The sequence below is a fragment of the Acanthochromis polyacanthus genome, chromosome 17 (assembly GCF_021347895.1).
Source record: "Acanthochromis polyacanthus isolate Apoly-LR-REF ecotype Palm Island chromosome 17, KAUST_Apoly_ChrSc, whole genome shotgun sequence".
NCBI classification, from domain to species: domain Eukaryota; kingdom Metazoa; phylum Chordata; class Actinopteri; family Pomacentridae; genus Acanthochromis; species Acanthochromis polyacanthus.
This window is the reverse complement of record NC_067129.1, coordinates 17,058,586-17,082,998: the sequence shown is the minus strand read 5'-3', so window position 1 is coordinate 17,082,998 and position 24,413 is coordinate 17,058,586. Positions and strand designations below refer to the sequence as shown.

The 24,413-nt window shown below is 41.4% G+C and overlaps 1 protein-coding gene across 2 annotated transcripts in view; it reads left to right on the top strand.

The window, feature by feature from the left end:
* Positions 1-24,413, top strand: part of abr (ABR activator of RhoGEF and GTPase) — a 169,182-nt gene that overhangs the window by 10,275 nt on the left and 134,494 nt on the right. Inside the window, exon 1 of one of the 2 annotated variants that reach the window (XM_022194927.2) lies at positions 20,156-20,564. The exons of the other annotated variant lie outside the window; for it this stretch is intronic. Within the exon in view, the coding sequence (XP_022050619.1) occupies positions 20,504-20,564 (61 nt within the window). The 5' untranslated portion in view covers positions 20,156-20,503. Of the gene's footprint in view, positions 1-20,155; positions 20,565-24,413 lie in introns of those variants that run through there. 2 annotated transcript variants of the gene reach the window in all.

Sequence of the window (24,413 nt, the reverse complement as noted above, 5' to 3'; positions counted from 1 at the left end):
GTTGGAGCTACTTTGCTGGACAAACTATGTGAGGACACCACTTCTAAATTTCTAAATTACCCTATACATTTAATTTCATATCAATGTCTCTTTGGAAAACTTTGATTTCATATTGCATTGATGCTTGTAATTCATTAATTTATTCTTTCATTTGTAATATTAATATGGCCACAATTCTCATTTAACATTTACCATATTAACCTCCTGTGGTTCAGTAGTGCATTCACTAGAACAGTTTTCTTTTTTTTGCCATTCTTCAAATCTAAAATCTCTTCAAAGTAAAGGCAGTCAAAGAATCCATTGCTTTAAATCCTGAAAACTAAAGTACTATTTATGGTCTGACTTGTCCCTGCGTTACCTTGGTGATGAATGTGTCGTCTTGGTTGCGCAGGGAATCAGGCAGGATGTATCTGTGATGAGGAGGAGGTGTGGGTTTTGCAGCATCATTTCTCACATTTGAGATGGATGCAGGAATGAATGCTTGCAGAAGCCTTGACCTTAGTTCTATATCTGAGGTGTGAAATGCAAGGCCAGAACCTGCAGCACTTTCCTGTCTATGCATCTAACTCAGAATGTGCACCAGCACATGCACTGAAACTAAAATCAAGGTCAGGCCTGACCTTTAAATAGTTTGTTACGTAGACAGGTCTGTACAAAACGTCTGGGGGTGAGTGAGCACGTGAGGATGCTGTTCAAAATGAAGAGAAATGATCTGTGTTGGTCAACTTCAACTTTTATAGTGATAAACTACATTTAAAGTGGCTTAAACAGAACAAAACTTGATCCAATAATAAATTTGGTGTGACCATTCTTTGCCTTTAAAACAGCATCAGTTCTTCTCGGTATAACTGTACACAGTTTTCAAGGTGCTTCGTAGGTTGGTTGTTCTAAGCATCTTGTAAACCTTGTAACAGTTCTACTGCATGGATTTACACTTTCTCAGCAGCTTCTGTCTCTTCATGTAATCCCTAAATCGCTCCATTATGTTCAAATCGATGCTCCGTTTGGACCATCTGCTGCAGGACCCCTTCTCTCTTTATGGCTGAAGGTACTTCATGATTGTTTGCGGTTGCTCTAATGCTGCAGATCAGATTGTCTGATGCCTCCCTGATGCTATGAATATGAATCTATATCCAAATTTCTGCACAGTGCTGCATGTTACCATTTAAAGAAAGTGTCACTTGGGACTCGTCCGTTTGCCAGAGCAGTAGTAGGCTTACATCGATGCAGTGACTCATGGTAGCTTGTAATGTTCTTTTTCGTCATAGCAGGATTTCCCTCAATGCGATCTCAGGCTCAAATGACACACAGTAAAGCTGCTGTCACCTCAGAGAAAGTCCTGTGATGCAATGTCCTCCTACAGTCTACTGACGTCAGCAGCCAGCCGTTACCTGCTGAGACTGTGATGAGAAACCAAAGTGGGATTCATAAGCCTCACTTTATTATGTATATTAGTTATAGAACACAGGAAGTTACTGAAAAAAGCTACATTAAAAGACTTATTGGCTCGGTTACAGTACAGTTGATCTGCTCTTCATAATACGGCTTCGTGGCTTCAGCATCGCAAGAGCAAAGCTTTGTCAATGGTACCTGGTTTCCCATCCGCTTAATCTTGATGCTGCCCTTTGTACATATGTGTGTGCACGTCTGTTCCCAGAATCAACAAGGGTGTGGACCTCCCCAGGGTTTCTAATGGAGCTATGCTAGAAAGATTTTCACAATGCGAGGAGCAGGCCAAGGCTCAGGCGACTGGAGGTGACAGTCGTCTTGACCCAGCTGCATTTTCCGTTCAATCGTACCACATCCTGCCACTGACCAGCGTTTTGCTCCCATCCCTCTTGGGACAGGGCTGAGCTGGATTACTCCTCACTCTCACCCTCTCTTCCCCTGAGCCAACCCCTCCTATAAACAAAGGCTGAGACAAACAAAGCAGCTATCTCTCTCACCGAGTTTCCTTCACATTACGGCTTGGAGCTAGGATTTTTTTCTTTGCTTGGCGGAATGTACAGACAGGAAATGCAAACTCATTCTTGATATGAATTTCTCTCGGTTAAAATCAAGTTTGGCAGCTGCAAGATCTAGGAGTGCCTGAAAGCGGTGGTTTTCCTGTCAGTTAACTGATTCATATAGCTCTGCTAAATGAGCAAACCACAGTGTACCTTATGGCAGCAGAGCCGCAGCTATTTTCATCAGTAACTGACTTACTTGTTCTTTTCATATATTTATATAGCAATTAACTGATTGGTCCTTAAAATGTCTAATTTCAATATGTGTAATTCAAATAAGAGTTTCCTTGGTTTTTTTTCAATCAACAGTCCAAAAGCTGAAGTTTCACATATGCCAAAGAAAAACAGCAAATCCTCTCATTTGAGAAGCTAAAAACAGAAAATGTTTTGTTCCAACGTGATTTTATTTTGCTGTTTTTAAGTTGTAAATGACCAGAGATGAGTAAGAACATGAGCTAAAACATGAAAAACAGGTTTTAATTAGACTTGCTTCATCCTCTTCTCTCTGAAATGTTTCTCATGTCAGTTTCCCTCTTAGTTCTTAATCTGTAAGGCCACTGTGGGTCTAATCAAAGCGCTATACATTTTGGTTGCTAGTAAAGAATTCTTGGTATTTCACTACCCCTCTCATTATTGTAAATTGGTGTGGGAAGGATTCCAACCAGCATATTTATGGTAAAAAAAATGATTTGTTCCCTGGGTGAAATGGCAAAAATCTTCAAATCAAAATCAGTTCATTAATTGTTTGATATCTGTCATCTGATCTAATATAGAAGCAGCTTGCATGCAGACAAACGCTCTTTTTCTGTTGTTGACATTCACAAAAAACACAGCCTTCCTCTTAGTCTGAAATCAGTGGCAACACCAGGTCACCTATGATTGGCTGGCTGCTACGGCTGCCATGGAGACCCCACTGTGGTGTATGTGGTAAGAACCTGAACTGTGAGTGTGTGCATGGTGCATGTCAGCCCCACAAGGCCCTGCATTCTTGTCTGACACACTATCACTGGGTGTGCAGGGCCTCATATGCCAATTCAGAGCTCAGTAATCATTCTGCAGATTATGCAACACACCACGCAGAACTGTTGTGGCTGTTAGTTTTGTTTTTTTACTTGTACTGTAGTTATTTTATTTTTAGGTGCCTTTCAAGGGCTCAAGTTTTTATTTTATGTTTGCAAAGACACTTTCAATTCATGTGAAGTGTGGTTGTATTGTAAAATGTCACCTTTCGCATTGGCGTTTTATTTTATGACAGTGTTAACAGTCAGCACATGGTCCACCTGACCGGGAATCGAACCAGTACTCTGCAGCTGAGAGTGTATGCAGGCATATGTATTAAAGACTGATCGTTATGTTTATTTTTTTAGAGGAGGTATGGATGCTGATTATTGGCAATCAAGAAAGGCTGATAACCGATATTTGTACATATGAATATGTTAAAAAAAATTAGGACATTTGCCTCTGTTTATGCGGGGTTGCCTGAGATTGATCATTTTGTCTCCTGCTGTTCTTTTCTTTTTTTGTTTAATCCTTCACTGTGCTATCACTTTTATTGCCCACTAAGGTCCATATCTTCAGGCATTGTTATCGTTTTCCAGACTCTGTTTCAGAGCTATTTCAGGCTCCCTCAGCTTAGCCTGAGAAGCTAATTTCCTGGTTTGTGGCAGTGACTTGTGTTTCTTGTTCAGTTTTTACAGTCTTTGCTGAGACCACAGAGTGACTACAGGCTGCATCAGACCTGAAGTAGCGCATTTAATTTATTGATAATTAGTTCATTAAAAATAGGTACTGATAATCGAAAAAATGGCAAGCATCTGCAATGATAATCAAGCCGATAATCAGTCTCTCCCTAATGTATATGCATTCTAGCCATTTGGCTGTCCATGTTGAGGTAACTCTGGCTTAACCTGCTTGTAAGCTGATGTTGTTAACAGGAGATACTGGTACGCAAAACTTAAAGTCGCAGTTTAAGCAGGCATCACTTCATGGATGTTATGTTTATGTTCAACTTAAAGCTGCTGTCCGGAGTTTGAATCGCAGCGTCTCCCAAAACACTGTTGGTCCCACCCTCCCTCCCTCTGATTTCGCCCCTTTATTTGTGCACGCGCGCAGTACATGAGAGAAGTGCCCGGAGTGCTGCAGCATCTTGCCTGTTTTGCTGTTTTCCACTCTTCTACATTTAGTACATTTAGTAAATAATAAAGGAATTACGTTAGAATTCTGTATTGAGTCTAACTTGTCCTAATACCAAAATAACATGAATCTGCTAGGACGAACAAGTAAAGTTTCAATATGTGATTACACTCGTGTATCCCTCTCGATGACGTTGTTTATCAAACTTAGTGCATTTACGCGTGTATATGTGTTACATTGTTTATTTATTTCTATCTAGAGTTCAGAATTGCATGACTCCTCTGACGAAGAGTATGTCCCAGACGCCCCAACATCTTCCTCCAGAGGTCGGGCATCTAAACGAAGCCGTCAGGCGGGCTATGGAGGCCGTGGTCGGGGAGCGATGCAAGCACCCCGAGCCAAAAAACGTCCTGCAGTCTCTTGGCCTGACAAGCCGTGGGATTGGTAACTTTTCTGGAAGTTGCTGATCCCTGATGCTCTCTCAGCTCCTCTACAAGCAGAGCAAATGTGCGCGCGGTTGCGTAGTGCGTAGCTCGCCCACCTCTGCATGGGCTTGCTTGCTGTGCGCGTAACTGTTGATTGACAGCATGACAAAGCTGAAGCTCGAACTTGATTGGTCGGCAGCGACCGGCGCTTTTTGGAATAACATGGGGGTCTATGAGAGGAAGGCGGAGCTCAGGAATAAATGTTCCTATCGCGTTATACTAACTTTATATTATAGTATCGAACTAGACTAACACATTTAAGCTTTGTTAAAAAAATGATACATAAATTGAAAACGAACGGAAACTCTGGACAGCAGCTTTAAGGCTTAACGATTTGACGAAAGTACCTAATTGGGATTTTTTTTGACAAGTATTGCCCTTTGATATGCAGATTTATTTTTTAAAGTCAAGGTTCAATGCAGTGTTGACTGAGTAATTGATTTAAAACGTGACTGGTCATTATGACTTAAGATACTATCAAAAGCATGACTGTCACACAGGGAGGATTTTGTAAAACCATTGACAGTTTAAATGCTAGGTCAAATGTGTTGCAAAATTGATGAGGTGTGACTATTAAAAAGGATTTCCAAGTTTCTAATAGCATTGTTTCATATCTTGATTTGAAATCGGTTAGTCGTTTAGCCCCAGTCCAACTCAGCTGACTCATCAGGTTACTGGGGTGCCTCAGCCACCTCCCAGTGTCAAACTAAGGCCTAAGCACTTCCCGGCGTCAAAGCTGTAGTGTTGGAAAAGCACTCGAAATGGAATAGAAAGGATGGGACTCACTATTGTGACAGCACACATTGTTTGGGAATCGCGTATTGCTCTTCTAAAAAGTAAATTTGGATCCATGTTTCATTCCCTGTTTGATTAGCTGCTCAGCTTATTCCTCGTTTGTGACACATCGTTTGAACATTTTTGCAAATGATCTAAAGTCAAGAAAGTCACAAGTCTCAATCACCCTAGGTCCAAAATGTGAGAGTAAAAGCCAGTTTAGGTACTTTTATGACTGTATGTTCCTGAACACTTCCTATGTGAGCTGTGCCTCTGACCTAATCAGATAATCATCAGATCTTCTAGAATGTCCCAGATTCACACACTGTACTGAGTGAAATATTTTACCACTGTTTCAGTGTTGCCCTGATGTTTGCTTCATTTATGCATCAATCATGCAGCATCAATCGTTTTTTCAGAACATACGAGCGTAACACTTTATTCCACCTCATTAGCAATGCATGTGTGACGAAATGGTGGCGAATGCTATCGGTGACCGTGAAATTATCTTAGGTTCTTTTTTCTTTTATACCAGCATAAAGAAGAAGTGGTGCAAATAGGTGTTATTAAGAAACATTTGGCACATAGCTACAGTCCCACTTTGTGCACAATGTAAAGTGTTTCATCAGTAATATTGAGTATTTTCAGGCAGTCACATGTTGCAGAAGGAAGCTGAACGCAAGAGACGGCTGATGACTAAGATTGGTCAGGAGGGAGAAAATAATCATATTGTTCCTTGTTCTACTGTTTCCTATGATTTCATGGGAGACATTTGATAACCACTCGTGCGTCGAAAGCTGAATGTAACAAAAGGGAAGAAGACCAAACAGCCTAGTCTGATGCTTCTTTCCTAAAAGTGTATTAACAATGTCCTTCTAGACAAATCTTGCCATGCAGCATCTTAGCAATGCCCCCGAACAGTTATTTCAGGCTCTTCTCTAAAGAATGGGGAGAAAACCACAGCTTCAAATTCAATGTACAGTAGAGCGTAAAAGTTGCAGTTACAGAATTATTAATCACAGACTAAGGAAAAACACTTTATAAGTTTGGTGGCTTTGTCCTAACACTTCGTTGGCATCAGTGGAACAGATATTTGCTGGTACAAGCTGACACAAAGGTGACTAATGGCTTTATGGGGGACGGATGGCACACGTCATACAACAGCGATCTCTGTTGGAGCTCATCCATAGATTTCTCTTCAGGATTCGTTCAACCGTACTAAAGCTGTAACATACGCCAGCTGTTGACTGCTGCTGTATTGACACTGTTTTGCTATAATCAATAAAGCTGGCTATACCAGGCAGAAGTAAAGATCCACTCTGCACACATAAAAACATACCAGTGTTGTATTTGTGTTTTTACCACCAAAGTATGAATGGCCCTTTAAAACATGTCTATATACACTATCAGTCAAAAGTTTGGACACGCCTTCTCATTTGGTGCTTTTTATTTATTTGTATATATTTTCTACACTGTAGATTACTACTGAAGATGAACACTTGTTCACAACATAATTCCATAGGTGTTTTTTTCGAGTTTTGATGTCTTCAGTATTAATCTACAATGTATAGAATAATTAAGTCATTGAATGAGAAAGTGTGTCCAAACTTTTGACTGGCAGTGTATATTTTTTTAAATTAATCTACCGATACATAGGAAGGCACTTGGATCAAACTGTTTCCCCTTCACAGATCACCCCGTCTCCATTCATTTGTCCAGGTGATGGTTAATAACTTTATTCCTTACAGAGTCTGCTCTTGTCTGTAAATGTCAATTTTTATTACACGAACTTCGTAAAAAAAAAACTGAAATGTTAGAGCTCTAAGCTGAATCCAGGCAAACAATTCCTGAATCCGTTGTGTTTTTCAGCCACCTTAAGACTTTGTTTCACTGCAGATGTTGCCAATAAGAAGAGAGTTACATGTTTAGTATAGCCATGGTGTAGACAGCAAGTGTTACATTCATAACGTTTCCGATATGAACTTCAAAGTATTTTCACTACACACCAGGATCTCAGAAATGCAGGATGGCAGTAAGCAAGTTGTGAACACACAGTTGGTCTGGCTTGCATTCTCCCTGCTGGTGTGTGAAGTCCTCATGGTGACAGTGTTACTGTGTCAGATGGAAGCCATGTTCAGACCCAAGAAAAGAATCTCTTCACTGCTGGTCCTGCACCAACACCTTCATAGCTAAGAGGCTTTGCTCAGGCTCTGTACTCTTTCAATTTCATACCGGCCACAGCAGGAGATGCTCTCATGACCTGCTTTTCTTTTTCCCCTGAACAACTCCTCTGTGTTACAAGACATAGTGGCTTGCCAGCCTTTGTCACTCCTCCTTTTTCCTCTTTCTCAAGAAATCTATTTATGCTGTCAGCTACACACCAGGGATTTAGTGATAGAAAGTGCAACGGCGTTAAAACATCTGCACCAAGAACATGAAAGCATTCTCGGTTTTCTGTGGTTCTCCGTCTGCTCTGGTTATTTTCTTGAGGACATGCTTTGCTAAACTCATCACTTTCACTTCCTCTTATTGCTGGTTGTAAATAGAAACAAATGGGAAAATACACAGATAGGTGAAAATTATGAGTTGTAAAGAAAATAATTCGATACTTTACGTATCCTACATTGTCATAACATTCTATAAAACAGTCCAGATGGGAAGGCCTGCTTCCCAGCTATCTGACTAATGCTTGTGGCAGAGAAAGGAAAGAAGTTGTTTGCATTTCAGGTCACAGGAGCTCCTGCAGGTATTGGGTGTCATTGTATGTGGAAACACTAGCTACTCAGAGCCTGCAGGTCAAGGGTAAAAAGTATAGGTGCAGACTTAGAGGAAGATCACTCTGGTAGAAAGTTCCTTCCGTTGATCCCAAGCTGTTTGCTCAGTGCTGAAAAGCTCCCTGTAGAACCAGACACCATTTGCTGGCACACCATCGTAATTGCTTTCTAGCCGCAAGGTCTTGGCAAATGTACTAAGAGCAATGCAACTCAGTGGTGTTTGCTCTCAGGATCTGATCGGAGGCCACACTAATTGTGCAACTTTCACTGCCTGCATTTTACTGAATTCATTGTATTCGCCGTTTTGCTTTTGCTTTGCCTTTGCCTTGATTTCTAAAAATTGAAGAGATTGCCACATGAATCATTGCATCAAGTAGAAAGTGAAAATTGTACCTGATATAACTGGAACATAGAGAGCTCTGTGGTTCACACACCTCATTCATTTATTAGCAAACTGTAGACGGGCTGATACGGATGAATGGAGGTTTCACTCTCTGTTTGCAGTGAGTGTCTCATGTGTCAGTGTGTGTGTGCTGTCTTCTGTCCTGCTGACACAGTTAACCTGACTCAGGTGGTGTGCCGAGTGGATAGCCAATCTCTTAACAGCTCCAGCATGAAGCTCACTCATCTGTAGTGTACAGTGTCAGCAGCTGTATGCTGCTTTATGGAGCCGCTGACGCTTTAGTGTCTTCTGTAATCTTTTTGACTTTGAGGCTTTGAGCATCACTTTGGCAAAATGTATGGAGGTAATGAGAACTGTTGATGACTCGCCAGATTGTCAAAGAGTGCTGCTGGTTTGTCTGTCCAGCAGGTGAATGCAGACCAGGTCCTGCATGCTGCATGAAACAAAGTGCTAGTGAGAGTTCACCCCAACAGGAGGAGATCCAGTAGGATTGTGGAAGTTAGGGAGACAGACACAGCACCCTCAAGTGGGCATCTGTACAAATAACAGTTTTGTGATGTGCTCAATTTCATTCTGTTCTGGTTTGTTCACATTTTGGTCTTTTAAACTTAATTTGAAGATCCCCTCAGATGAAAATCACGTTTTTTTCCTTGTCTATATGGTGCTTTTATATGGCAGAACAGTTATAATGAGCAGTCGATACCATGACTGAGTGTGTCCACCTTCAGACTGCAGTATCCTGAAGACAGATTCAGACTCCTGGGATTTCATAAGTAAGAAACCTAAGTAACCAATCCTGTCAGCTTGCAGGGTGAGACTCTGTGTCAGTATTGTATGGAATATGTTTCTGTTTAAAACAATTGAGCTGGTGTGCTGGAGCTGCAATGAGCCAGAAAGGATGAGTTTAGATCGAGATGAGGAGTTCATAGATCTGTACACTGTAGAGGAAGCAAAGACGCAGAGTTAGATCTAAGCCATTTTAAGGCAGGAAAGGATTGTTTTCTTGGAAAAAACATCAAAATATGTGACTTTGATAATGGAGATGAGTTCAGCTATCTGTCAGCTACAACGTAAAAAATCCATCCATTCATCCATCCATGAGAAACTGGAGGTTTGTGGTTTGGAAGGAATGTGGAGGGATCTGGAGACAGACTAATTTAGATGCATTTTAGAAAATGTATCATCCAGAGGTTTCAGAGTATTATGGACTATATGTTGGGATATTTCCACTCCTTGTCCTGCTTAGATTCAGACAGTTCGTGTGTTCATCTGTCTCCTGTGAGTCTACCATCTTTGTAGAAGTGTTATTCTAGATTGTGGGATGTTGTTTAAGAAACAAGGAATTTCAGTGATTTGTGCTAAACTTCAAATTACTTGTAATGTTTTCCAATGACTAGACATGTCACGGTACTAAAAAAAATGGTGTGCCTGCCGAATTTTGTAGCACAGCAAAAAATAAACCAATTAACTACTTTAGGATGGCATAGGAATTGGAAAAAATGCCATTCTGTAAAAATGTGAGGGCATTTGTAAATGACCCCAAATTTTTGAACGGTACTGTATACAAACAAGTATTAACTCCTCATGCTGATATCGTAAAAATACCATTGGAAAGCCAACAGCGGTTGCTGCACATAGCGAGCTAACACACACACCACTATATGTTGACAGGCTGAATGGCAGTGTGGCCTGCTAGCGTTATTAGCAGCACCCACCCACTTTGCATTATGAGCTGTTGCTCCATCAGCCTGTACAAGTTTGCTCCTGTAAACGTTGTGTTTGCATCATTCCTACAGCAGATGAATTCTGTGTACAGATCTGGTCTGTCTTTGTGCTGCTTGGATCAGTTTGAGGTGTTTTATGCGTTTGTTTTAGATGTGACACCATTTACAGACTTTCACTTGTCTGTAACTCATCGTTGACTCAAATACTTAATTTCTCCCTGCACAACGGTTGAGGAGTTCCTTTTCAACCAAGGACAGTTGATCTGTTGCTCCACCTGCACTTGCAGACACCAAATCCAGGGAAATCACAAGCTCCAGTAGGCTGCCTTTAGGGCAGTTTGTGTAAATTTAGTTCTCGACAAGTTCTGCAATATATGATGCTGAATGTTGAGAACTGTGTTTAAAGATCTGGAATTTTGTGTATTTTCACCTTCAAAAAACATCTTACCTGAAGAGCTGACAAGATCTCCAGAAATATAACTGACAGCCATGACATTTTTTGAGCTCACAGTTATTGTTGTTTAGATTTGATCCAAATGGTGCAGTGTTTCTAGCAGAGGCAGCATTTTTTTTTTTTATTATTGACCTTTGAAAATGAAAAATTTTGCAACAGTTTGAAACAAGAGTGGTATTGTGGCCCAAGAAATTTCCTCTGTGTATTTAAAGACATATACACAATTTCTACCCAAAAAAAAGTACACCTTTGCTGCAGGAGTTGTATTTTTGGATAAACTGAAGATTTGAAATGACTTTCCAGGTGGAGTGTCTTGAGGGTGAAAATACACAAAAAATTTCCACGTCTTAACACATGACATTTTCAGATATTCGCTAAACATTTCAAAGAACTTTATTTGGCGACTGAAATAACAGTAGAGCAAAATAAAATCAGAGATGGTGCAGCAACTCATTCCTTAAATTCTGTCTGGACTGACGTGGACTGATCCCTTCGACAGCTGTGGTACTGATGGTATCATAGATAATGAGTGTACTGTCACATTTCAGAACTGTAGCGCTGACTTGTTACTGAAGTGATGATGTGACATTCCTGCCAGGGACTGCAGTTTTGTTCCTTTCACTTACCTATTAATGCTTTGAGGTTCCACAGACTCACTTGTTAAAATCCATTTCCATAAATATCTCCTCTTGCTTTATGTCATCACTGGGTTCTGAGCTTGTGTTGACATAAACCAAACACTAGAGAGCAGTATTTCTTTAATGAAACATCAGTGCCTTCCCTGTTCTCTCTGTCCATCTTAGTGAACCTCACTCAGTAAGGTATAATAATACACACATACGCACACAAACACATACACACACGCGCGCGCACAGTAAGGCCAATTTTTGCTCCTGTTTTTAGACCTGTGTGTTTGTGTGTTTTTGCCTCTTTCATACCTCTTTTCACACCCTAATGATGGCTTTGTGGTTTATAGGCATAGCTCAGGCAAACAAATCATGCTGTTGACCGCAAACACGCAGACAAACAGTGTTTTTGCTGAGAGTTGTCTGATCCCCTTTATGGGACGGTTTCATGCTGACAAATTAGCTCCCTGCACAAGCGTGTGTCTGTAAAATAGAGAAAAATAAAGCCTGTCTGTGCACAAACACTAATGATGAGCAAACAGTATAAATAAGACATGAGGTGTTTTACAGTGCGTGTGTGCACATCTGAGTGCACGTTCATGTGTGTGTGCGAGCGAGATTGGGCAATGCATCTTATCTGGTGTCTGTCCAATCACAGCATGATTCAGATGATTTCCACATTGACCTCAATAGATCAAAGTGAATTCAGCTGGCAGGGGATGAATACACTCTCTCTCTCTCTCTCTGTCTCTAGTATTTCCTCTGTCTCGCACACACACACTCTCTCTCTCACACACACACACACACACACACACACACACACACACACACTCACACATTTTCCTCGATCTCTTTGTCCCCTCCACTGTCTCCCTCTTTGACACGAACAAGCCGAGGACTGTATTTAAGGAAGCTCTGTCTTATCATAAATCAGGAGCAGGTTTAATATAGAAGGAGCAGTCACACAGATATGTCACAGTGCTCTGCTAGACACGGTCTCGTCCCACATAATTGGGTGGTGAAGGAATTGGAGGGGCGATCCAGGGCGAATGAGGTGAGAAGGGTTCTCGCCTGCCAAAACGTATGCTGTAATACACACACACACACACACACACACACACACACACACACACACACACACACACACACACACACACACACACACACACACACACACACACACACACACGTTTGTTTTTCTATACCGGTGGGGACTTACCATTGACTCCCATTCATATCTAACTCCTAACCCTTACCCTAACCTTAACCATCACCAAATCAATGCCTAACCCTAAACAAACGTTTTTGCACTTTTACATTTTTTATTAACAACAATATGGCCAAGAAAACGGTGTTGCCACCCGTGGGGACCTCATTTTAGGTCCCCACCGTAAGACAAGTCCCCACCTTTATAGCAAATAGTCAGGTCAAAGTCCCCACCGGTATAGCAGAAACAAGTACACACACACACACACACACACACACACACACACACACACACACACACACACACACACACACACACACACACACACACACACACACACACACACACACACAAGCTCTCATGATATTCCTGTGGCTTTGTGAACAAGATCCAAAATCTGGCCAGAGTTCATGAGAGACACTCACATTTTTAAAGCAGAGGAAGGAAGAATAGAGGTTTCAGAGGCATAACTGATGAATGACTGCCTTTTCACATTGATAAAAACCTTGAACTAGTTGGGGCAAAAAAAGCACACTGATAATGGGAAAAAAAAAACTCAGACGAGAGACAAATGATTTGTTTGTGCTGTTGAAATAAAACGAAAAGCCCAGGGGCTTATCACACCATTTCACTTAAAAATAAAGTAACTAGCAGCCAATAACAAACAGTAAAACGACGCCCCAGATGATTTGGGGCTTTTCCATTTAACAAGCAGACATTCATCACTGGGGCACTCTGGGCTTTTTAATAATGCATAGTCATTGCTCGTCCCTACTGGCATCTCCCCCAACCCCCAAAACAAAAAAGATGTGTGGGAAAAACATACAGCTAGAGAATATCGTCATCCATCACCGAGGAGTTTCTTCCTTACAGAGGGATACCATATTTATAATACCTTGTGAAATTAAAGGTTGAATATGATAACAAAGAAATGCTTGGCACTGATATGCCAACTACAGCCCAACATCTTTTTTCTTGTTTCTGTAGTCGATTTTCTCGTGTAGATGTTTCCCTGCTGTTTTGCTATATTGTGAAAGAAGCTACTTAAACTCAGCAAATATTTTCTATCTGACGAGTACCAATTTCTATCCTTTGTCAATTTTTGTGGGGAACTCTTTTCACTCCAGCGCTTCATTAGGCTTTTTCAGAGGCACTCATGTGGAAACACAGCTGTCTACATCCTGCGCGTGCATTTCCACTCCCTCTCATGTACGCAGACAAGCCAGTAGCGCTACGAAACATTTTGAAGTGTGGGGGGTTTGCAGAATCAGGTTATTGAAAGAGGCCAGATCAGGCTTTATCATTTCAGTTTACCCTCATCTACCGGTTCATGTTCTAGTTCTAGAGGGAGCAGAAGGTTGGGGGCAAAGTGGCACAACACACACTCACACACTGCCAGAGATGAAACCCCCACCTCCATCCTCCATCACCCCCCTACTCCACCCATCACCCAATCATCCCCAGGACTAGGGTTGGGGTCGAACTGTTGGGGAAGAGTAAAAGGGGCAGTTGTGGGTGGGGGTTTGGTGGAATCAGGTGGGGCAGGGGTATCTGGGTAGAACAGAGTGGATGGAGGGGTGGGAGCGTGGTGGATGGCACTTGGATTGGCTGGTGGGATCCCGTGCAGCCTAATTACGCACTCATACGCTCAGCGGCCTGGCAGTGACCACCTCGACTTGCTCCGGGCTTCATGACAGAAAGTCCTCATCTGGTGAAATTTTAAATTAAGAGCCTGAAGCTATTTAGCTTAAATGTCAAAATGTCTCTCTGTATTTTCCCCTGTTTTTGATTGATGTAATAGTTGAATGAGTGAAGCCTCACTCTCTTTGACATTTGCATTTCTAAAGCTCGTCTGACTGGTAGATCCTTGGGAGAAGATGATGCTTTAGTAACATCAACATTGATTGCCACCATGATTATGATGATAGTGGTAGTGGTCTGTTGGGATTAATTAAGAGCTGTAATTCCTTAAACCTCATTTGTTTTAGTCAGGCTGGCTTTTATCAGTATTGTTCATTAGATCTAGGGTACAACTGTGTACTCAAAGGAAATATATACACTCTCCCAAATCTTACATGATTTTTACTCCGTCAATGAAACCAGCGGAGTTATTGGCGTATGTTTGTCTGTCTGTGCGCAACATTACTCAAAAAACGAACCAACAAATTTGGATGAAATCTTCAGGGAAGGTCAGAAATGGCACTGGGACCACCGGATTAGATTTTGGCAGTGATGCAGCTTATATTCTGGATCCACGGATTTGTTAAAGATTTCTGTATCATTGTGAGATAGAGGACTGACGTCACTGTAACTATGACAACAAGTGAACGCTACGTCAGCTGCCTGCTGATGATCACATGATTGTGATTCTACTACAGATCCACCGCTGCAGACTTTTAGGGACTTATCCGTCAGAAATGATACGAGGGCTGAGCAGCCTTGGTGGAGTACTGTGCTCTCTGAGTGCTTTTTTGGTTTTATAGATAGTTTCATTTTGTAAACCATCATACGACAACACCCTTGAAGTTTTCTCTAACAACATTGCTTTGCATAAAGACCTAAGTATCTTTGTACATTCTCCGTCAAACCTAAGTGCTTCAGTAAAAAGCATATGAACTTCTTTGTGGGTTTTTTTTTATTGTGATGCCATCTTTCCAAGAGCATCCTTCAACTCCAAGTGACTGATTCACCCTCATCTCACAAGTCAAGGCTCATCCATAACGTGAAACTCACATGACTGACAGTGCGAATGTTGGTTAAACTGCCTAGGGAGGGATGTCGGGACTGCATTATAAGTGGCCGATAAGTGGTGTTGTCGACCACGTCACCTGTGTAGAGATGACAGTTTCACTTTAACATAGATAACTTCCTTTAAGTGTTTCTTCTACTCTGGTCTAGACAAAATCAATAGCTTGAACTTCCCAGAAGGCAGTAAGAACTGGGGAGAGTTCTTGGATGAGAAGTGAAACATCTTAAAGAAACAAGAAAAAAGTCCAGTTGCGTTTGACTGAAGCAATTAGGATTACCATTCAGACCTAAGGTGCCCTGCGTATGTTGCATCTGGTCTTCATGAGTTGAAGAAACTAATTAGATCTGTGTTTTTTTTTCTCACTTTTAAATACAACTTTCTTAAACTGAAACTGGCTTCCAATGTCTTTCCACAAACTCTATTTTCATTTCATGTTGGTAGAAGCTAGCCTATCAAGGTAGCTTATTAAACAGTTTGCTGATAGATTTCCAATATGAAACCATTTCAGCAGGGCCCACGCTGACTTAGATTTTGCAGTGCCTCTATATGCCTTTGAGCATCATGCAGTACAATCATCCAGTGATGTCCTTTGTTCGTGTGGTATTTGCTCACAGCAGGATGACATGCATGATCAAAGCCAAGCATTGATTTTTTTTCCTGTCTTTTCTTGTGTTGTAGTCTATATTTTTTGCTTTACTCACTGATGATATATTGCCTTCTTTGTGTTGCACCCACACTGGTTACACACGCTCATGTTATTCTTCAAAAATGTGTTCAAGTAAGAGGAAGCTCTGCATTTTGTGGCACTCACCTGACTTGAAGGTGCATCATGCTGATCCTACACAAAGCACCTTCTTTCTTGGGAAAACCAATTTGTATGTGGAAACACTGAAAATACGACAGCCTGACGTCTAGATCTTATCCTGCCACTAAACCCAATTGCTACGGCGTTATGTCAACACACATACACAGATGCAGAGTGGAGGACTGTAGCTGAATGTTGACCTTTATGGAGAATGAACCATCGCTGGTGTGTTGAGCTTTGCTGTTGTGTTACAAAGGGGCACAGTCCCCCCCCAAACATCAGCAGCCATGCAGATACTTCAGCTGGATAGTAGAGACACTTAGTAATGGCCCTTTTTACTACACAGCTTGACTGCTTATTAATTTTTGATAAATGTAGGTTTGTGTCGCTCGAGGAAGGCTAACATGCGACTTGGTGTATTTGCATATGTACAGTGTGTGTGTCTGAGCATGGCACGTGTGTTTCCTTTGTTTGGCTATCCCCTTTGAATGATGAGGTATTTAGAAGGAGAATGTGGGTAGCTTTGTGTTCAGAACCCTGAACCAGGTGTGTGTGTGGGGGGGTGTTTCTGTGTGTATGTGTGTTAGAGAAACTATTGTCCCAGATTTAAGACAAAGGAGGTGTAAGGCTGTACAGTACATCAATCTATTTTTGATGAAGTGCCACTCACCAACCCTGTTCTTCTCCGCCTACATGCCTTTCCCTTTATGTGTGTGTGTGTTGTCCAAACCTTCATTGTATATGTCTTTTTAAGATGTCTTTGTCATTTTCCAGCTTCATAATAACGCATTTATATTCATTAGCAACCCAGACATACATTAACACATGCCTTGAGACACACACATTGACACAGATATGACCTCTGGCTAGATGAGCTCTTGGGATGCCCTGTCGTTGTGTGTATGTGTATGTGTATGTGTGTGTATATATATATATATATATGTGTGTGTGTGTTGCCTCCAGCTGGCACATACGAGTTGTGTAGCCAGACAAAGAGAAGTGCTCAGGGCCCGGTGCTCTGCCTGCAAAGGTGGGGGGTAATAGGAGGGGAGCGGCGGTGGGGTTCCTCCTGTCAGCCTTTGTGTCCTAATTGAAGTTTTTCTGCCTCTCCCGTCTTTCCTCCCCCATGCTGGTTAGAGGAGGATGAAGGGGAGGTGGTGGTGGTGGTGGGGGGGGGGGGTGGGGGTGGTGGTGGACCTGACAGAGGTTTGAGGGGAGGGTTTCATATCAAGCTTTGTTGCCGCTGGCACGATGCTTGTCTCTAATTGCCCTTCTCTGTAGCACATGCGTTCTCAAACACAGAGAGAGTCGGCCTTGATGAGGAGGAAGGGGGCTGTGGTGATGCTGTCAGGATGCAACAGGAGAGCTAATGTGCTAAACAAGCTAATGTGGCCATTAGAACCTGACAGAGGGATAATTTAAAAATCAATAAAGCAGACGGTGTCATTTGTAATTGCATAATGAGAAAATGAGGATTTGTTGGCTTTCGGTTTGTCTTTGCAGCTTTGTGACTCCAAGTGGAACCTTAACACTTTGTCCACAAGGATTTTTCAAACATTTTATGAAGTGGAGGATTTTTACGAACCTCCCTCAAATAGGGAGACTATGGGAAATGATCTTGCACCTTAAGTCACCAGTGCCCAGCGTTGCACATGTGCAAGTGTTTGTTTGGTTGTCACCATTTATCGTTGACAATCAGCAGTTACAAGTTTCCAACTTTTTAGGCATTGCTGCACCAACACTCACATGTCTGTTACACTCAGAATTAGTTGCTCCACATCATCTGCAGAATTGAGGAAATAAGTCTTCTCTGATATTGGATCTACCATTAATATAGACTGTCCAGAAATACTTGTTCAGAGCGTTCGTAGTTGTTTTTGCATTCTTGTGTGTACAGATATTATCTTTTTTATTTAAGATGGAGAAAAGAAGATATATGAAAAAATGCATATGAGTGCGATCAAGGCCTAAAACCACAACATGCACTAAGACCACTTTATTTATATTCATGCTTTGATACAGATATTGCCATTAAAGTAATTACTGGCCATCTACGATTATACAGAGAGTAGAACTGCTCTCTATAGAATCTTAGATGGTAATGCAATTTCAGCCTCCATTATTTTCTGCAAATGAGTCCCTGAGGTATTTGTACCAGGTGGTGTACATGGAAAATAGGCAGACATAATCACAAGAGCACGTCTAGAATAAAAATCAGGCCCCAGTTGTCCAGCATATTTTACCATTTACCAGTACATTCTGTATCGTATCAGCTGACGCAGTACATCAGTATTCATCTCTGTCCAGCCACTGTTCTACACCCCAGACTCGTGTGTGTGTGTGTGTGTGTGTGTGTCTGTGTGTGTCTCTTTCATGTTCTTCCAACGTGTGTGTCGGTGTAGAGGAGGTAGGCATAACGAGTTGCCACGGGAACAGAAGCTGGGACTAGCTTAAAACATGACATGTGAACCAGTCAATCTTTCTCTCTCAATGAACTGAAAGACTGACTGTTTCACACAAAGCGCCTCATTGTTGTGTGTCGCAGTCAAGCGGCAGTGATCTTGAGCTCATCATGTAGTACAGCTATTATGCGTTTAAAACCCTTAGCAAGTCAATTCTTTCCTAATGTCATCATTGCTGTCATTAGTTTTTTTTCTGTTGTGTATCTTCATGTAATTGTAGCTTCTGTGTAACAATTTTGTCTGTTTTTGTTTATTAACAAAACAAAACCAAAAAAACGGCACACACACTGAACTTGGCTGTAAACCTCACGAAAAGACGTCCAAATTTGTCGTAGGTTTGGTTCCTCCAGGGAATGGATGTTATTACACCAACTGATGATTATGATAATGGTCAGATGATAAAGGTTTACGAAACTGAATTTGGCATGAATACAGCTTTGGAAACATCTGCTGAAAGTCATGCGTATGTGTATTTCAACTTCTGATTGGTCGAGTTAGTCGTATCATGAAGAAAAATTGCTGTGATTTCCAAGTGGTGTTCTGAATGTAAAAGTTGCTGTTCGTGTAAATAACAGACTAAACAGTGGCAACTGATGTGACCTTTTTATTTATGACTGTTTAATCATGCAGTAAGCAAGTTTTAAAAAAAAAGTCTAGAACAAGTGGGGAAGCCTTAATATGGAACTCTGGTCCTGTTTACATTTAAATCATGTAGAGAAAGCCTCAAACTGAGCAGCTTTGGAGCAGGAATTGAAATTGGTGAATTCAAGTAAACCTTAAAGCATCTCAACAGTTGTCCTCCTTGTTAGTGCGATTTCCTTATTGTTTGTGGAATTCTTTTGAGTTTAGCTTCAGCACATTTCACCAATTTTAGCTTCACTCCACTGGCTGCCCGTCCGTTTTCAAATTCATTTTAAAATTCTTTTAATTGTTTTTACATCACTAAATGGTTTTGCCCCTCATACCTCTCTGAACTTCTACACTCCTTTATACCAGTCTGTTTAATTTATTGTTTTACATTTTTTTGTGTATTTTGCTTTTAGTTCTATTATTTTTTTATCTAGTTCTGTTGATTTTATCATAGTTTTATTATTATTTTTATCTTTTAATCATGTTTTTGCTCCTTTCTACAGCACCGCGGTCAACTCTGGTTGTTTTAAAATGATTTGATTTTGAAATCTCAGCGAACTGGTTAAAGTCAGGAAGAACATAACAAAGCAGTGTTAAATTTACGCTTGTTTCTGTTTGCTTTGACACAGTCCGGGTAAAGTAATTGATTGTGCATGCAGGAAAACGAAAGCAGCTCCCCTAAAACACAGAGGAGATGGTGAAAGTAACTTTGGATTTGGCATTCAGTCAACAGTAGAACTTGGAGAGAGTCTGCCAGTTAATTCACATTTCACACAAAGCTTGCTGGTTCACAATCATTATGCATCGCTTCTGAATTCCTGCTTCTGCTGAGAGACAGAGAGAGAGGCTGATGAGGCATTCGCGCAGAATCAAGAGAGAGAGGGAGTGAGGAGGGGTGGATGGGAGTGAGTGAGCAAACCAAAGAGAGAGAGAGGGAGTGCTTCTCCCTTCCCCTAGCAACGGTCGGCGGTGTCCGTCTCCAGCCTGTTGTTTTCTCTCACACACACAGACACACACACACCTCTCACTCATACATTCCCCTCTCTTCGCTCGCTCGTCAGCCTGTTGGACCCCGTGGTGTCTTTGACAGTTTTTTTTTTCTCTCCTCCAAATGCTTCTTTTTGCTTCTTCCTGCGAGATGAAGGCTGTTTTTCAAGGATAAGGAAAAGAAAAGAGGCAACGTAAAAAAACAACAAAAAAAAGCAGCAACAGAAAAGGAAGGAAGACGTAAGAAAGAAGCAGAGTGACTGAGACAGGGAGCGAAACGGAGGATGGAGCCCCTCAGTGCTCGTGGCCTGCCCCGGCTCTCCTGGATCGACACCCTCTACAGCAGTACGTATCGCTCCCTCCATCTCTTTACTCTTCTCCACTCGTCGCTTCCCATTTATCTGTGCGCTCAGCTTTACCTCTAGCCATTTTACCCTGCACCCCCAATCCACTCTTCTTCATCTCTGCCTGTTTGCGTTACAACCACGGCTACATGCACACGGTGAACACTTTTGCATTTTCTCTGGACTTCCAATTAGTGTGCATTATTGCGGCTGTCTATAACAAGACGCTCAACCCAAGCCCTCCCCCTCCACTTTTCTTTTTGCCCCCGTTCCCAAATAGTGGTAGCAACTCATGTCAGCTGTTGTCGGGCTTTTTTTGCTGGTTATTAGACGCCGAAGCAGGGGGAAGCCCACAGATATGTAGCGTGAAGGAGAGTGAGTCATGCTTACAACCTGGAGGTAGAACTTTATGTTCCCTTCTATCGAGGACACAAGCTGTCTGATGTTGAATTTTTAATCCACTCTTTATTGTTGTCTTCCTGCCGTGCTGCATGTCATACTGTACATCGAGGCGCCGTCAGATCAGCTGGTAGCCGTGTTTTTAGGTTGCAGTGCTGACAACTGAAAACAAACCAGAAAACAATTCCAGCTAGTGATTTTTTTTTTGTGCAACTTTATTTTAATGAGGATCATTTCCATAGCTGAGAATTGGAACAATGGTTTTCCACGCTATAATTCAGAGCAGTTGATGCTCTTTGCAACAATGAGTGTCCAGTAAGGCTCAGCTGTTCTGAGCTGTGACCCTGTTGGTGTGTTGATGAGGTGCTGGGAGTTTTTGGCACACAGCACAGCCTCTTGGGATTTCCTTTGCTCTGTCACCACTGTTATCATGACTTAATGTGCAGAGAGGGAGCCAATCAGAGATAGATCGGCAGTGTGATAAGAAAACAGAAAGTACAAACACGTCATCAAAAGCGTGTTTAGTGGGCAGCTGTTGCTTAAGTTCTTCAGAGGGGTTTCAGAACTGTTCCATAGATGCTGATGGCTGCTACAAAGGAGAAATAATGTCAATACTGTGCTGTGCTGAACAGGTGATTCATGTGATTAATTAGAAATAGATGATGTCACTGTCAGGTTTTATGCATTATTGTTACTGTAATAATATTGTTGGATGCACTTTTTTGCTGAATGGTATGGAGGACAAACATGTTGTTGTGGTTTGATCTGTGAGCTACACTCATTTTATGTGATGGTGATTAGCTAGTTTATTTTTTATTTTTTTAAAGAAGCAGTTGGACTGTCTGAGAAGTGCACTGTCAGTTTTTTTTTTTTCTGGCCAAGACGAGAACACTGATACCACTCATCATGGCTGCAGCTATGTTCAGTCAAGAGCAAGCAAACAATTAGCTTTAGCTTAGTACAAAGATAGGAAGTGGGGAAGCAGCTAACACGGTTCTGTCTAACTGAAAATATTGTTTAAAAAACCCCCACTGTGTTAGTGTTGTCTTAGCTTCAAAGCACACAGAATAACATGACAAATCCTGTTTGATCCATATGTAACTGAAGTGTAAACTGACATGTTAATCATTTGGCTATTTTTCAGCATCCTCGGTAGCAGCTAGAAGGAAGTAAACGATGAGAAATCACATTAGAGCTGCTCTCTTAAAAATATGAAACTCTCCACAGCAAAGGAAAAACAACTATCATCTCTTTTTAGTAATGACAAATTGTGATTTAAACAACACAAGTCTGATGCAAGTTCTGTCAACTAGGAATATTAATGGAAAGATAACTTGAAAACAGTGATTTTTTTAGTAATCGATAAATGCAATTTCCATATTGTAGCTGTAGTATTATAATAGACTATATAAAAACATGGAAGTAGCTGGAGATAGACTGATGATCGCTTTGGGTTGGAGCTTTTTGGTTGGAGCAGATATTCCGAACATTTTTGAATCCATTCAAAAATGTTCTACTTTGGCTCTGATTCAGCTGCCCCTCTCTGTCTGTAGTTACCCCTCTGTAGTATGATAGGCTAGATGTCACAAGTACTAGGCAACCTGTGGTAAACATGCTAAGCAATTATCTAACTTGTGGCAATGCCAGCTTTTTCTGATGTGTCTGCTGACAGTCTCCTCTTTCGTGATGCTAAGCTAGGGCAATCACTCGCAAATACAAGCTTCACGTTTAGTGAGTTGTATCAGTCTTTTTATTCAATTTTAAAATGAAATTCAGACCTCCCCTTTTATACTATCAATGTTGGCAGTTGCCGGTAACTGGATGCATCACAGAAATGGATACTCTCAGCAGTGAATTGTCAGTGTGTGCATTAGTCCACTTTTTAAAAATGGATCAGGTCAGTCGAGCTGTACGATAATGATTTCTTTTTAATCATCTTTGACAGTCCAGCATACTTAGTCCCTGTACTATTTTTAATAGATGTTATTTTGGTTCTGGCATTTCTATGAACAGAATACATTACAATTTAACACCTGATGTGCTTTAACACATTTGAATTTCTGCAAGAGGCTGGGTGTGCGTTGCATTAGACGGGTTATTATCATCACAACAGGCTTGATCCAGCCTTTATCGCAACCTTTTCTGAGGGAAAAGGGCACAGTCCTTTTCATGCACCTGTCATTTCATTATCCTTTTTCTTTCCCACTGTCCTTTATCCTACTTGTATCCTTTGTGTGCCTGTATGTGCTTTGTCTGAGTGAATGTGTGTCTGAGCCTGCTGAAGTGAGGCTGTTACTCCACTCTGGGAAGTAAAATGCACTTTTGCAAGCCTTTTACCGTGAAGTATGCCTCCTCACTACTACACTGACCCTAAAACAGTGCATTCACCAGACCGCAGGTTTATAACAGATGAGTACACAACACAGCAACATGTGGAAGGTTACTTTTACCTGGTTGTTATGGCGGATGATAACCCAGTCTCCACTTTCTTAACTGTTTTCATCACTACTCGAGCGTCCTCTGATTTGTGAGGATTACTAAAGACGAGGCTGTAATTGCATCCTTTCTCTCCAGCTACTGAAACTGTGTTAATGGCTCAGTGTTAAGTAGTGACCACACACCCTTAACTCCGCGAGTGAAACGCGAGTGCATGCTCAAAGCCACAGCGATGTCGTTCCCCTGAGAGCCTGAAGTCTTTCTGTTTAGCTCCACGGTCATCTCTTTTCCACTGCAACTCTTCTAGCACTGCATTTGTTGTGCAAATGCTACTACTGAAAGTCCCTTAAACGTAAATATGGAATTAAAATACAAGCAGCACACGCTGAAGGGAAGGTACAGTGCTGTCTACGGTTTCTACACTCACATCAGTTTAAGCACACAAACTCCCTCCCAAACAAAATCATTGGCGGAGACCTCTCATCAGTCATCCTCTGCCCCATTTGTCCGGTCAGCAGCATAAGTGGTAGACTCCCAGACGGCTATTAGTGTGTGTGTGTGTGTGTCAGTTACAAATACTTCAACAAAACCCTCTCACTGTATTTTCCTCTCATCATCTCCACCTGTTTTTTTCCCCCCTCTTTCTTCTTTTCTCAATCTGAGAGGTTGATCAGTGGCTCAAGTGCAGCTCCCACACATCCTCATGAAGTTAATCAGTTTTGTTTGTAATTTGCAGCAGGGTAAAAGGGTTTTTTTTCCACCAATGATGTGATTTTGGAAGCATTTTGTTGCTGCTGCTGTTTCCATTTTCTGTCTTAGTCCCCTATTCCATCAGTTAGCCGGTATTGTGTGTCATATTAGTTGTTTTATTTCTTTGCTCCTTCAGTGGTGTATTGAAAATATTGTACAGTTTTTTTTGTAATTTGTCTTTCCTACTTTGCCCTAGATTTAGACCAACAAATGTTGTAGAATGTCACGTTAGAAAAAGGTATGATTAGCTTCATGGCCCAGCAGT